Source organism: Polistes canadensis, unplaced genomic scaffold (genome assembly GCF_001313835.1).
Source record: "Polistes canadensis isolate GaletaPanama2010 unplaced genomic scaffold, ASM131383v1 scaffold_195, whole genome shotgun sequence".
NCBI lineage: Eukaryota > Metazoa > Arthropoda > Insecta > Hymenoptera > Vespidae > Polistes > Polistes canadensis.
Window position 1 is genome coordinate 264,679 of NW_014569742.1, and position 13,834 is coordinate 278,512.

Genomic DNA, 13,834 nt, shown 5'->3' on the forward strand with positions numbered 1-13,834 from the left:
TATATATATATATGTATATATATTTATATATGGCATATTGTATACGTATATATGTATTACGTATATAACAAAGAGAAAAAAAAAATATATATATATATAAAGGGGAAATTTGTCCTTCTTCTTCATTGTGAACACAATTTAGGCTCTCTAACGCATACACCTCACACGCTAAATCGACCTCCTCATCAGAAAATGTGTCTATACAAATATACGCTTTATAAGCGTGTCATTAATTTACATTTATATAAATGTTACGCCATTTATTAACTTATATCGATTAATTTTTTTATCCGTTGTATCCTCCTCTCTTGTCTTTTTTTTTTTTTTTTAATTTACTCACTCGCTAACACTTGAAAAAATATGTCGTTCGCATAAGAATGCGTTAAGCGATAATATACAATAGTAGATAAATATTTATACCGATATTTACAAATTGCACGTTTTTATCTAGAGTGAAATTTTATAATAAAATTGAATTCTCCGACCGATATTACTTATCATTGCTCTTACAAGGGGACTTTATACTGGGATACTCAAGGATTTTAAAGATGCACATGCAACTGCAACTGCAACTGCAACTGCACATGCACATGCACATGCACATGCAACTGGATAGGGTGGTTAGGACGTCGGGATAGGGTCGCATTTAAGATAATATAAATATATATACAAAAAAAATCAAAACTTTAAAAGCTTTTTTCTCAAAAATGGCTTCGCGTTAGGCTAAAACACTTTACCACGATAACACCCTAATAGTATACTACTAATATACCAAAGCTCGTTAAAATCCGTGGGTATTTCAGCATAAGGTCCCCTTGTTAGATCCTTATGATTAATAATTCACCTAAAAAATCTTCTTCTTCTTCTGCGTATACTGATTAGATTTATGCATTCTGTACGTACAATACCATTGTACTTATTTTGTTTTCTTTTATATGCCTTTCTAATGCGATTAATTAATTTAGAGAAATATTTATCTTATTAGAAAATTGATCTGTATATTTTTAAAATCAGTCTAGAACTCTTTCATAGTATAGACAATTAATATCGATAGACGAATTCGATAAAACACTGTATGAAAACGTGTTACAGTTTAAGCTTATTATATAATTTTATGTATCATTCGTTTATTCATTTTTTTCATTCGTTCATAAATTTAATCAATCAATCATTCATTCATTTTTTTCATTCGTTCATAAATTTAATCAATCAATCATTCATTCATTCATTCATTCATTCATTCATTCATTTGTTTCTTGTCTTTTTTCTTTTCATTCCACGCAAAAAGGATTTGAACTTGTTCATAGATATTTATAATATATTGATTGCGTTAAAGAGAAAGACATCTCTGATATTTTCATCGATAATAATTCTGATAAATCAGTCTCCTACATCCGAATCACCATCTCCGATAGCATAAAGTATATGAAAGGCAATACCAAGAAGAGCTGTTCCTATCAGATCGCCAGCAGCAGTTAAATATGGAATTGCAGAACTGTCTGGATCCATTCCTCTTGTCCACATCCAAACGACCATCAGTTGTGCAATATACAATAATAAAACTACCTGAAGATACAATTGAAACACATGCAATTATATTTATTATTGTAATAATTATATTAAATAAAAATGATTTATCAATATATACCTGCAACAGTGCAACAGTTAAGTAGAATATAATAAATATTGGTGTGAAAGATGTATGGCCAGCTTTCTGATAACTTATCATATAACTAAATATTAAATGGCCTGGTATAACCATCATTAATAGAACCCTAGCAGTCCTAGCGTGTCCTCCTAATGAATAAAATTTCAGTTAAAAATAATTATTATATTTAATTAGTGTTATACATATTAAATAATATTTTTGATACCTTTAGCAAAAAATGCATGAAACGGGCTTATACAAATAGTTGGTGCAGTTTGACTGCCCATACAAAAATCTTTATGTAACGATGTCGAAATTCTACTAGCTTGGACGGCAACAAGGTTTCCTCCGACTCCATTAATAACTAATTGAAAAACAGCTATTCCTTTATAGCTGGATATCGTGTAGTCTAAGATGAGACCGCCTAAGCTAAAATCGTGTATGATTTCTAAACTTTCTTTCAAATTAACGTTGATCGATAATTAACAACAAATTGTACCTGCTAATAAGCATAGCAGATATCACAGGTGTCCAGCCATGATCCAATACTTCTTTAGTAAATGGATTTTTAGCAGCAACGTAACCCCAAATAGGTGTTGCCACGATGCAGACAAATATTAAGGTTGGTGCGATCCATGGAGCATTACCTACGCCGATACGTTATATATGAAGTTAAGATTAGTACCAAAAATGTTACTAAATCGCGTTAATTATTTTAATTAATAAGCATTAAGATTTGTGTTTACCTATAGAATGATACAAGATAGAAGCGATCCACGATAAAAGAGCTAGAGTTGTTAAATCTCCTAAGGAAGCTGCAATTGGTGTAGCCACATTATCTGGATTAATATTCATGTGTCTTGAAAATAATATTACAGCTACCATTACAAGTCCCAAAAAGAAGCTCGCTACAGAAGCAGTGACCAAGGCACTAGCGCACAACAAAAGTCCATGATGTATATCAAAATGCGCTTCAGGTACCCAACCAAGAATAACAGCAGCCAATGAAGCCAAAAGCCCTACCACCATGGCTTGACATTGTATCAAAGCCAAATTTCCCACAATCAGAGTCCATTGTTGTTTCTTTGTATCCATGTGACCTAAATTGGCCTGGGTTGACAAACGTGAAGCTAGAGTCATCTCCAAATTTCCTTTCAAACCTAACAATGCTGGAACTAATATATATACTTCGGAAACAATTTGATAAACTGGCCAGTGCTGTAAAATAAAATGTACTTTTTATATTAATAATTTATATGAATCAATATTAATTGTTATACTTGGTTTACGTACTTGAACAACATCCAATAAAAGACTAGCTGCGACCATACCAAAACCAGCAAGTAAAAACGGTATAAACATTTGAATGGATATTGACCAAACATTGTCGTCCTCTGTTGTATCTTGAACTTTCTGAGTACTCAACTTTTTTATGTGATTATTACCAGCTTCTTTCTTGATAGATGATCTTATTAATCTCTGATTATCGCTCTCTTCACTCTCATCGTCAGAATTCATTTCCAAATCCATAGTTATGTCGGAGATATTAGAACTAAGTTCTTCGCTACCTAGGCCAACCATTTTTTTATATTTAAAACTTCCCTTTAGACTTTTACGATCAACGTTGTCCTTCTTTCTTTGTAATTCTCGTTTTCGTAACTCGACATGGCTCATTCTTAATTTTTTCCTTGTTTATATTCGACGAGTACTGAATCAACAAAAATAATAAATTAGCAAATAAAAAAAATTTATTATTTTATGCGAAAGATTTAAAAAAAATAAATTAATTAGGATATATAATAATAATATTAATTATTTTCTCTTACTTGTAAAAATGTGATGACACAAATTGAAACATTTAACTGCGATAAAAACGAGAAATAAAAAAGAAAATGTACACTTCTGTTAACAAAATCGAATGTACTTTAGCAGCAAATTAATTATATATTGTAATTAATTTATAGAAAGATAAGTAAGATTAATATAATACAATCAGCGAATGTGTTATCTAATGAGCACGATTGTGAAAATTCTTTTACGAGTATGTGTGTCGTTATCCACACGCAAAACAATTTTATCGCGCTGAACCGAAATAAATTTAGATTGGATGTTCGATGCCAAAGTTTCCCGCCTTTTTTTTTTTAAATCTAGGTCAATACACTTTTCTTTAAATTAATTTTTATATTTTTCAAAATTTAAATCTATTATCCTATCGAATAATTTTTACGATATTAATAAGATTAAAACAAATTATTTGTGTTTTAAAAAAACATAGGAATTCAAAATAATCAATAAAATAATCGACCAATCAATTTCTACTTTATTTACTAACGAGATCAAATCAATAATTGTTTAAAAATTATTATTTCTTTTTTATTTCTCTTTTTTAATTGTCAAAATGTTTGAACAATTGTCGACGATTAATTAAAAACAATATTGCATTGTACATTGTAAATCGTACTGCACTTTTAATCTTATTTTTTTTATCTTTTACGAAGAAAGATAAAAATGAGCGGGCAATATAAACAAGTTTTGTTATTACATGTGTAATTTCTAAAAATGTTCGATGACGAACGATTGACAAAAACAAATATAAATCGTAATACTAAATATGCGAACGTAAAGGAAATGAGAATGATTAAAAAATGAATGTTAACAATTATCATCGTTTAATATTTATTCCGATATTGAACATTACCGGCTAATCTCAAATTCCGGTATCATATTTCATTTCTGATTAAATAAAATGCAACACAGACAAAAAAGAGGGAAAAAATCACGTACGTCTGACGCGTAAACATTGCTAAAAAAATAAAAAAATACGTAAAGTTCTTCCGAACTGAAAGAAAAAGAAACATTTCTTAGAACGACAAACAATCTTATCGTAAATTTGTATTTGCGAGTCATTCGAGAGAAAATTGACACGAAAAATAAATAGAGGTTAAATTAATCAACGATTTATAATTTAAAAAAACAATTCTATTACCAAAGATGAAAACTTAAACAAACTTTGACATCCGTTAAAATAGATTTTTCATTTTAACAATAGAATTGTCAACATTCATTGATAAAACAATGTAATTCATTAAGCCACGTAATCAATTAATTCATTATTTGGATAACATAACCTCCAAAAGATGAAAAGACCGACGTAGTACTAACCTCGAAGATGGGATTAAATCTTTGAAGTTGTTGGCGCTTCTCCATCGGTCATCGAGCATGGTTATGGCTTTTGACAAGAAGAAGTAGAAGGGACGAGAGAAAAAAAAAGGGCTCCTTTGGAGAGGGAGAAAATCTTTTTCTTTTTTCACTTTACGCCCGAGACTTTTCGTATTCGTGGCAAATATATAATCGAAGAACAAGTCCACAACGTTGACGCACTAAACGTTGACTGAAAATGAGACTCGACACCGTTCGCAAATATTCACCGATAACGTTCGATGACGTTTTTTTTCGATTGCATCCTTTCTTATCACTTAAATATACATATACTCGTTATTATAAAACATATTCAATACGTGCGTGTATGTATGCAACATTCGGTACAATTTTAATTCTAATCTATCATTCCACTAAATTTTGTTCTAAGATTAAATTGAAAATAATTTTAAAAATAATTACCTATGAATTAAATTTGAAGTTTTCTACATTACCTACACCGTCAATAATTTTTTTTATTGATGTTTCCTATATTACCGATAGACAATAAAGCGTTGATAAAAAGGCATTAATAGTTTCGCGAGTACTTTTATAGATGTCGCCATTTCGGCGGGATTTTTAAAAGAATCATAATTTTAAAGCATCAAAAAATAATATTGACTCGACCAAATTCTATTGTGTTTTTATACTGTAAAATAAAAGACTTTTATTATTTGTTAATATCTCTTGTTATTGAAAGAGATCTTAATTAAAAATTAGAAGTCTTTTCATAGTAGTATTAATAACAAAATCGTGGAATAGTTGGTTTAAATAAGTGCATCCCCTTTCGAAATAACATAACATTCATATCGTACTATGTATAACATACCATTTCTACCTCTTCCTCTCATTAATTTAGCTTTCTGAAGGATCTTGAATTCGAACCAATGTGATCCTCAGAGTATTTTGACCCCTTCTGTTGAAACTGACCAGAGAATTAGAGAATTTTCAACAGATAGCAAAGAAAATCAGACGGGATAGAGATAGAAAGCAAGAGAGAAAGAGAGAGAGAGAGAGAGAGAGAGAGAGAGAGAGAGAGAGAGAGAGTGGGGTCAAAAGCTCAACCATCATATCGTACGGTTGTTGAGTTTGTGTTAGTTCGTTCCTTCGCAATGGAATTCGCGGTATTCCATTACCGTTCACTAAACTCACCTTTTCAAACAATATAGAAACTTACAAAAGCGAGACGAATGCAATAATTCGAAACCACCGATGGTTTCTCGCTTCGTTGAAAGTGATATAATTCGGAATCACATAATTGTAGAATCATAATAATAAATTGTTTTCACATATAGTTTAATAATAACGATTAAGAAAATGATTTTCCTAAACTATTTTTCGTTTTCTCAAAAAGTTACGTACCAATTAAAAATTTGTAACTATTATAAATGCGATTTTCCACGATCATTTATAAAGTTTTGGATTGTTAACGTGAAAAATAATCGATTTTCATTTACCATTGAAAAAGATGAAATTACTTTTTCTAACAACTAAATATATATTACATTGCACAAAAGAATATAATATTATTAAATAAATATTAAATATTTGTGCAATTTTAGTTACATGGATTTTTCTTAGAAATAATTCACCAAAATTTTGTAATAGTATTAAAAAAAAAAAGCTAAAATAAATGAATTATTTATTTAAACGTTTCTTCTTTCTTTGTATTGTTACAGTAATAGAGTTTTTCATACCGGTATCAAATTAATTATTATATTCTTCTCTGTGTTTTCCTTCTTTCTTTCCAATTTTTATTTTTTATATTATTTTATTTTCTCTCTCTCTCTCTCTCTCTCTGCTTATTTTAGTGGATTTTTTCAGTCAACGTTTTAAAATGCATTAAAGAAAGAGAGAATGCGAGAAAGAGAGAGAGAGAGAGAGAGAGAGAGAGTAAAGGAAAGAAAAAAGAAACAATAGAAAGAAACATTCTTGATGAGTTGGAAAACGTATTTATTTTATTACATGGCCGGAAAAAAACATGGTAAATGGGGAGAAATTACAAACGTTTTTCTAACATTTTTATTATACTTGGTTACTCGCGTATATGAGTTTCTTTTAATTCTTTTGAAATTTATATTCTTCTTTTTATTTATTTATCGGCAACTAACAAAACTTTGAATGTACGTTCGTATTACATGAACGTGTATGCGTGTAAAAGATTAAACAAATTGAGAATTCATATATTAGTTTTACGTGATACGATGAAAGTTGCTTGCGCATGTGTGTAACGGAAACAATATTTCTAATAAATAGAAATTTCTGTGCAGTGATGACTTGGGGGAGGGGAGGGGGGAATACAATTTTCATCTAATGAAACATAAGATCAAAATTAATTAATATTCAAAGTACGATAATTGATATGTAATATTAAAAGCAATGTATACATGTATAAATAATTATAAGTATTAATAGAGAACAAGACTGTGTATTTTGTATAGCTTAATTAATTGTTAATTAATCGACAAAAAATGTGTATTGTAATTTAGGAACACTGAGTATATGTTCGGAGCACCGTCCTCCTCGAAATTCACCTTCAGACTGGCACGTTGTCATCAATAAAAGTTCTTTTATTAAATATTGTTTATATGACGTTTCGAATGTTACACATGTGCATAACAAATATAATATATCCAATTAATAAAATTTAAGATTATATAACGTCTATTGTGTTAGTCGTTGCTCGTCATTTTAAAATAACAATTAATATGTATTCATTATCAATCAAATGATTGAAACTGTGTCGAATTTATTGTTATAATCGACATTTATAAATATATTTGTTGATTTAACGCGTTACATACAGTTTTTTTTTCTTTTTTATTTAAATAATCAAGACAATAATTTAATCCATAAAGTGTTAATCGAAAAAAATATGAAGTACATTGAAATTAGAATCGAATGAAATGAATTTGGCAACTACTAAACTGACAACGAGAGGAATTAATTTTCACCTCGAACACAATCCGCATTGCCGTTGGCACTTATCCTTTTAGTAAGAGAGAGGGAGAGAGAGAGAGAGAGAGAGAGAGAGAGAGAGAGAGAGAGAGAGAGAGAGACAAAGAGAGAACATTTTCAGAGTGATCAACAGGACATATTGAACGAATTCTCTAATTATCATCACCGTACCGTAATCGTAATCGATCAACATAATATAAAACGTTATACCAAATTAATTGCCAAATAAATCCTGGTATTCTCATATCACGAAACAATTTACAATTATCCTGACACAAAATCCTTCCTCCCCCTTTTCTCTCCCTTTTCACTCTCCCTCTCTATCTCTCTCTTTCTAATTTTCTTTTAACATTTCCACATCGTTGAAATTCTATTTTGATTTCTCGATCATTCCCAACGATACGGTAGATTAAGAAATAAGAAATATTAGAAATAATAAAATGTAGAATTTTTTTTAATAGAGAGAGAGGATAGGTCGTAATGTTAATTTCGAATAAAAAAATAAATAAAAAAGAATAACGTTTAGTGAGATTACATTGGTATAATTTTCCTTCTCATTTAAAAAGAAACAAACATATGGTGGTAGAGGAAGAGATAAATGGTGAAAGAGGAGGAGGAGAAGAAGAAGGATAAGAAATAGGAAGTGGAAGAGAACGAGTGGCAGAGAAGAGGATAGGGGGTGGGACGAAGGGGGATAAAATGAGGGGGATTTTCTGATAAGAAAAGTGAGAAAAGTGTAGAAGTAAAAATGTTACCATTTATCGAATCTTCTTCCACCACTACCACCACCACCACCACCACTACTATCACCTCCTCCTTTCCCCTAACACTTTCTCCTTTTTCCTTTTTTATTATTATTATTTCTTTTTGTTTATTCTTATTCTTTGGAACTTTCATTTTCATGTTACATTCATTCACTATCGAACAAGAAGAAGTAGAAGTTGAAGTAGAAGAAGAAAAAGACGGGTTAACTGCAGAAACATCACGTAGAAGTTAGTAATTAATGATAATTGGATTAAAAACAATGAAGTATAAACTAGTGTTAGTGAGTGAATAATTGTAGATTGAGAAGCACCACAGTGGATAGAAAACAATTGATTACAATTGATTAATATATAGGCGTGCTGGGTTTCTCGTTTCTCTTTCATTTCTATTCGTGGATCTTAGCATTTTCGATGTGTTATCGTATTCTCTCGTATATTTTTTATTCGAACGTGTCGTTCAAATCGCGTGTGGTTTAATTAACATAATATTTTCTAAATTATTCTCTTCATATCAATTTAATTATTGTATTAATTACTGTTACGTTCGTCACGTTTATTTGTTTTTAAATTGATTTCATTTGAATAGTCGCGATTTCAATTTGACGTTTAATCATTTTTTTTGTATCATTATTCTTTACGGTTATCGGTATTTTTTATTGTTGTTTTTTTATTTTATATTACTTGTTATTTTCGTTAGTTAAATGTATATATTTTTCCGGATATTATTCGATTTACTTTACTTTCTTTTTTTTTTAAATATATTCTTCACGTGATTTTACTTTCAACGTGTTGCTTATTATCATAAATCAAATATCTTTTATCATCCGTTGCTTTTTTTTTTATTCCAACTACACATTGAAAATATCTTTTTTCGTTATTTCGTTATCTTAATATTATTTTCCGAACGAACTGTGTTCTTCTTCGAAATGTCTGCCGTTTAGTTTCTCTATCTCGTAGAAATACATAGAAAGTAACAGTAATAAGTAGCTTTTTTTTTTATCTAATTTTTACTAATTATCCGTTTGCGATTACAATTTTTAGAGCTACGAAAGTGCGACGTATTTCGTTTATCTGTTTTCAGTGTGTTCGACCGTAAGATATGAGAAAAAGACAAGCAGATGATAGAAGTATTATATCAGTCGTTTAAAACGAATAAATTGATCTGGTGTGAAAAGAAGATAAAACAAAAAAAAGAATTATTTTTGAAACATTGAATTGTGAATTCTACCAACGATCATCATCATCATGAATGTAAGGGACACACACTTACAAAGTTTATTTTTAATTAGATTAGATATTTGTAATCGTTAGATAAGTAGTTGAGTAACTTGCTTATAATACTTATATATATATATATAAGTATTATTATATTAACAGACAATATATTTTTCATAATTTTTATATTCGTTGCATTACACGTAAGATAAATATAAGATAATATATCTGGAAACATTGTCAATACAGATAATGTTCTAAATTCGTATGGAGTCAACAGTGATTATCGTAAAATGGGACGAAAAAAAGAAAAATAAGCAAGATAAACCACCTAACAAAGAGGAAAGGAAAATTATTATAAATTTGCATAACAAGTATAAAACACTGAATGAAATTTTAACAAATTTTACATAGCGTACATAGTACACGATAAGGAAATAAAAAAATTAAACATAAGTTTCATATTCACACATATACATATATATTAATATTAATTAAATCAGTATCTTTTCTATCCATCTTCTTTCCATTTTTCAATCTTATCATTTAATGATGATTATAATATTAACATAAATATATACGGAAAAAAAAAACAAACAAATAAATTAATAAATAAATAAACAACACAATAGAAAGATAATAAAATAAAAGAGAAAAAAAACGTGTGTTGTTTCTTATTCACATATATACATTAATATTTATTAAATTAGTCTCTATCATCCTTCCACACACACTTCTATTATTCATATAATCATTATGAAATGATTAAAAATTCAAATGTAAAAAAAAATTCTAATATACAAACACAATAAATAAAATGAATTAATAAAATAAAAAGAAAAAGAAAAAGATACGATGAGAGTTAAAGAGTAAGAACGACCAAGTATAGTGAATAAAATGGGAATCACCGTGGGTACAATTATAAATATCGATTAGACTACCAAGAGTGGGAGAGAAAGAGAGAGAAAGAGAGGGAAAGGAAGAGGAAGAAGAAGAAGAAGAAGAAGAGGAAACTCTCCTCGCGTGTTCCTCTTTGAGCGCGTGCGCGCAAATATACACGAAGAAGACGCTTGCTTTGGCCGTGAGAGAGTGAAAAGCTAAAATGACGATGGGAGGAGGGAAAGATGGAAAAAGAGGGAAACATAAATAGAGAGAAGGAGAAGGAAATAATGCTAGAGGAGAAGGAGGTAGTATGAGTTTAAAAGAGGAGGAGAAGGGAAGAGGAAGAGGAGGAGGAGGAGGAGGAGGAGGAAGAGGAGGAGGAGGAGAGAGTTTCTTTCGAAGAAGCACAGGACGTTGTCGATGCTCGAGACGATTTCACGTGTGCACAACGTTAAACACGCTCTCTCTCTCTTTCTCTCTCTTTCTCTTTTTCTTTCTTTCTCTATTTCTATCTCTTTCTCTTTCTCTTTCTCTCTCTCTCTCTCTCTCTCTCTCTCTCTTTTCTCGTTTCGATCGATCCTGAACGTCAACGTCAACCTCAACAACAACGAACAAGAAATAGGAACGTGATTTAGTGTTAGTGTGAAAAAGAAACAGAAAAAGAAAAAAAGAAAAAGAGATAGAGAGAGAGAGAGGGAGAGATCATCCTTGAGAAAGATGACTGGCACAACTGATCCCTTGGTGAGTGTCATTTCAATCTAAAATCAGCGTCCCTTTTTCAAAACAACTCCTATATAATAACCCTCTCTTATGTGTCAGATAGAAAAAGATAGATCGTATCGATGGGGGTTGGTTGACAAAAGTTAGATGAGAGAGAAGGAAGGAAAGGGGGGGGATGGACTTAATGGGTGAAAGAATATATTATACACGTGGTGCGTGCGGTGGTATATGATTTTTTCAAAGTAATTCAATTTTTCGAGATTATTCGATTTTGGCCATATTTTTTTTGTAGAGTTTTCTGACAATTTTTTTTTTTCTTTTTCTGTGAAATTCGTCGCGAAAATTGTCTCGTTTTATTTTTTTTGTTTCCTTTAAAAATACCATTTCTCGGATATTAGATGTTTTCTAGTTTTTTCTTCTGATTCGAATGTTCGTTTGAGAGGTTATGTTTGGCGCGCGGGTGTACCACGAGACTACCTTTCGAAAGCCCAACGATGCCGCGAGGTTAAAATCGAAAATACGCGCACGCGCTCGTAGTATTCACGCTTGCGCGTTTTCAATTATTCTTCTTGATATCTATTCTTCTTTTATTTTTGTCTATTTCTTTTATCTCTTTTTCTTTTTTTTTTTTCTCTCTCTTTCGTCTCGCAAAAAGAGAAAGAGAATAATGATCGATCGATCGTCCATCTTATTTTACGCGCGATTGATCCAAAATTACAAATGGCGTCTCGTAACTATCATTTTTTTTTTCTTGTTTTCTTTTTTTTTTTTTATACTCTTTCGATAATTTTTTTGTATTTTTTTTTGTTATCTAGGTAATATTGAATCATTTTGTTTGGATTTAATTTAAAGATTTGTTTTGAATGCGTTTGACGATGATGTATATAATACTTGAAAGTTATGAAAATTCTTACACCAAGTGACAAGAATTTCGAGCGAATACGGTCATTCTAATTATAGAATTCGTCTATTCGAAGAAATATATATATATATAGAGAGAGAGAGAGAGCGGAAGAAATGTTTTGATGGTTCCATATCTTGCTTTATACAATTTTATCTTTATTATTAAAATGTGATTTATTTTAAAGAGATATATTACGGTGTACCGGATGATGATGTTGCTTCGACCGATCGATGCTTCTTTTTAAAAATAGATTTATTGCAAATAGGTTAAAGCTTACCGCTTTTTTTCTTCTCTTTCCTTCTTTTTTTTCTTTTTTCTTAACATTTTTTATTTCTATTAATAAAATTTCTATTTTTCATTTTATTTCGCAGTTACTACATTTAATCTAATGATATTATTTAGCAAAACAATTCTTAACTCTCTTTTACAATTAATACATTTGTAATAATTGACATATAAGTACGTTTAAAATAATCTTTGAGAGGAGGAGAAAGAGGATGAGGGTGATTTTGATTTATCGTCGATCAATTTGTTCATCCCTTTTGTCTAAAAGCTTCGACAGTTATAAGGTTCCATAGAACACCACCACCAGTTTCTATGTTGTCTTCCTTCTACGTGTTGCAAAAAATTGCTGTTACCTTTAAAAGTACCTTTAATGCGATCTAGTTTATCACTCGTGACGTGGAAAAGTCTGTTATCCTTCAATTTTATATTTCACAACCCTATTTTCTACCACCCCTCCTTCCTCTACCTATTCCTACATCCTCAGCCCTTCACATTCACCTTCAACCAAACTATCTCATAAAAATCATCTTCTTTCTTTTTGTTTTATTCCTCGTTTCATGCCAATTTTCACGAAAGACACTTGAAGAACATCGATATTTTTCCTAAGATTAATGTTTCGAACTATGTAAGATAATAAACATGGTGGTATATACAATATATATATATCTCTGCCTCTCGTAACATCTTATCACGTAAAAGCATATACTTTTATAGGACTATGGTGGTTTTTTTCTTCTATATTTTATAGTTACTTTTATTTTTCGTTATCTTTTTCTTTTTCTTTTTCTTTACGTTTTTCTTTTTCTTCTTCTAGCACGTATTCCCTTCCTTAACGTCTCACTGAATTTCACATTTATTCTTTAAAATACTCGTGTACACCCTACCCTATCTTATTTTTTATGGGATACAAATATTTCTTCGTAATGGAGAGAAAAAGTGTTTCTCTTTCTTTTAACAAATTATTTTCTTTACGTTTGCGTTTTATTTGGAACAATAAAAATATAGTTTCACGAGCACTTTTTTTTTTTTAAAACGTGTCTAAAAAATTTATACCTTATTGTATATGCACGAAAGTGGTTTAATAATTTATTTTTAAAAAATGATGATAGAAATATTATTGAAATTATCTTTTATTCATTTTATTAATCTATGTGTTTTGTTCAATTAATTATTGGTGACATTTAAAAAGACATATAATATATATAATATTAAAGACATATAATATTATGTATATATGAAGAAAAAACACAGTAATATTTA

The 13,834-nt window shown here is 29.9% G+C and overlaps 1 protein-coding gene and 1 long non-coding RNA gene across 2 annotated transcripts; one reads left to right on the top strand and one right to left on the bottom strand.

Moving 5' to 3' along the window:
• Positions 1–1,195: 1,195 nt before the first annotated feature.
• LOC106789663 (solute carrier family 41 member 1-like) lies at positions 1,196–5,181 on the bottom strand. Its single transcript, XM_014754075.1, has 7 exons — positions 4,811–5,181; positions 2,942–3,356; positions 2,395–2,866; positions 2,148–2,295; positions 1,875–2,077; positions 1,649–1,797; positions 1,196–1,566 (listed from the first exon to the last, which is right to left on the bottom strand). Exons 2-7 carry the CDS (start codon positions 3,320–3,322, stop codon positions 1,381–1,383), a joined length of 1,539 nt encoding a protein of 512 aa, XP_014609561.1. The 5' UTR covers positions 3,323–3,356; positions 4,811–5,181; the 3' UTR covers positions 1,196–1,380.
• Positions 5,182–8,588: 3,407 nt separating this feature from the next.
• Positions 8,589–10,124, top strand: LOC106789661. Its single transcript, XR_001382009.1, has 3 exons — positions 8,589–8,796; positions 9,650–9,819; positions 10,033–10,124. It is a non-coding gene; the product is annotated as an uncharacterized LOC106789661 (long non-coding RNA).
• The last annotated feature ends 3,710 nt before the right edge of the window (positions 10,125–13,834 follow it).

What these genes read in the sequence shown, in the direction of transcription:
- LOC106789663 (XM_014754075.1), bottom strand. Translation starts at nt 3,322, where the DNA reads ATGAGCCATGTCGAGTTACGAAAACGAGAATTACAAAGAAAGAAGGAC. An exon ending in TATCTTGTATCATTCTATAG is followed by an intron (nt 2,296 to 2,394) that starts GTAAACACAAAT and finishes GTATCGGCGTAG; the next exon opens with GTAATGCTCCATGGATCGCA. An exon ending in TCTGCTATGCTTATTAGCAG is followed by an intron (nt 2,078 to 2,147) that starts GTACAATTTGTT and finishes ACACGATTTTAG; the next exon opens with CTTAGGCGGTCTCATCTTAG.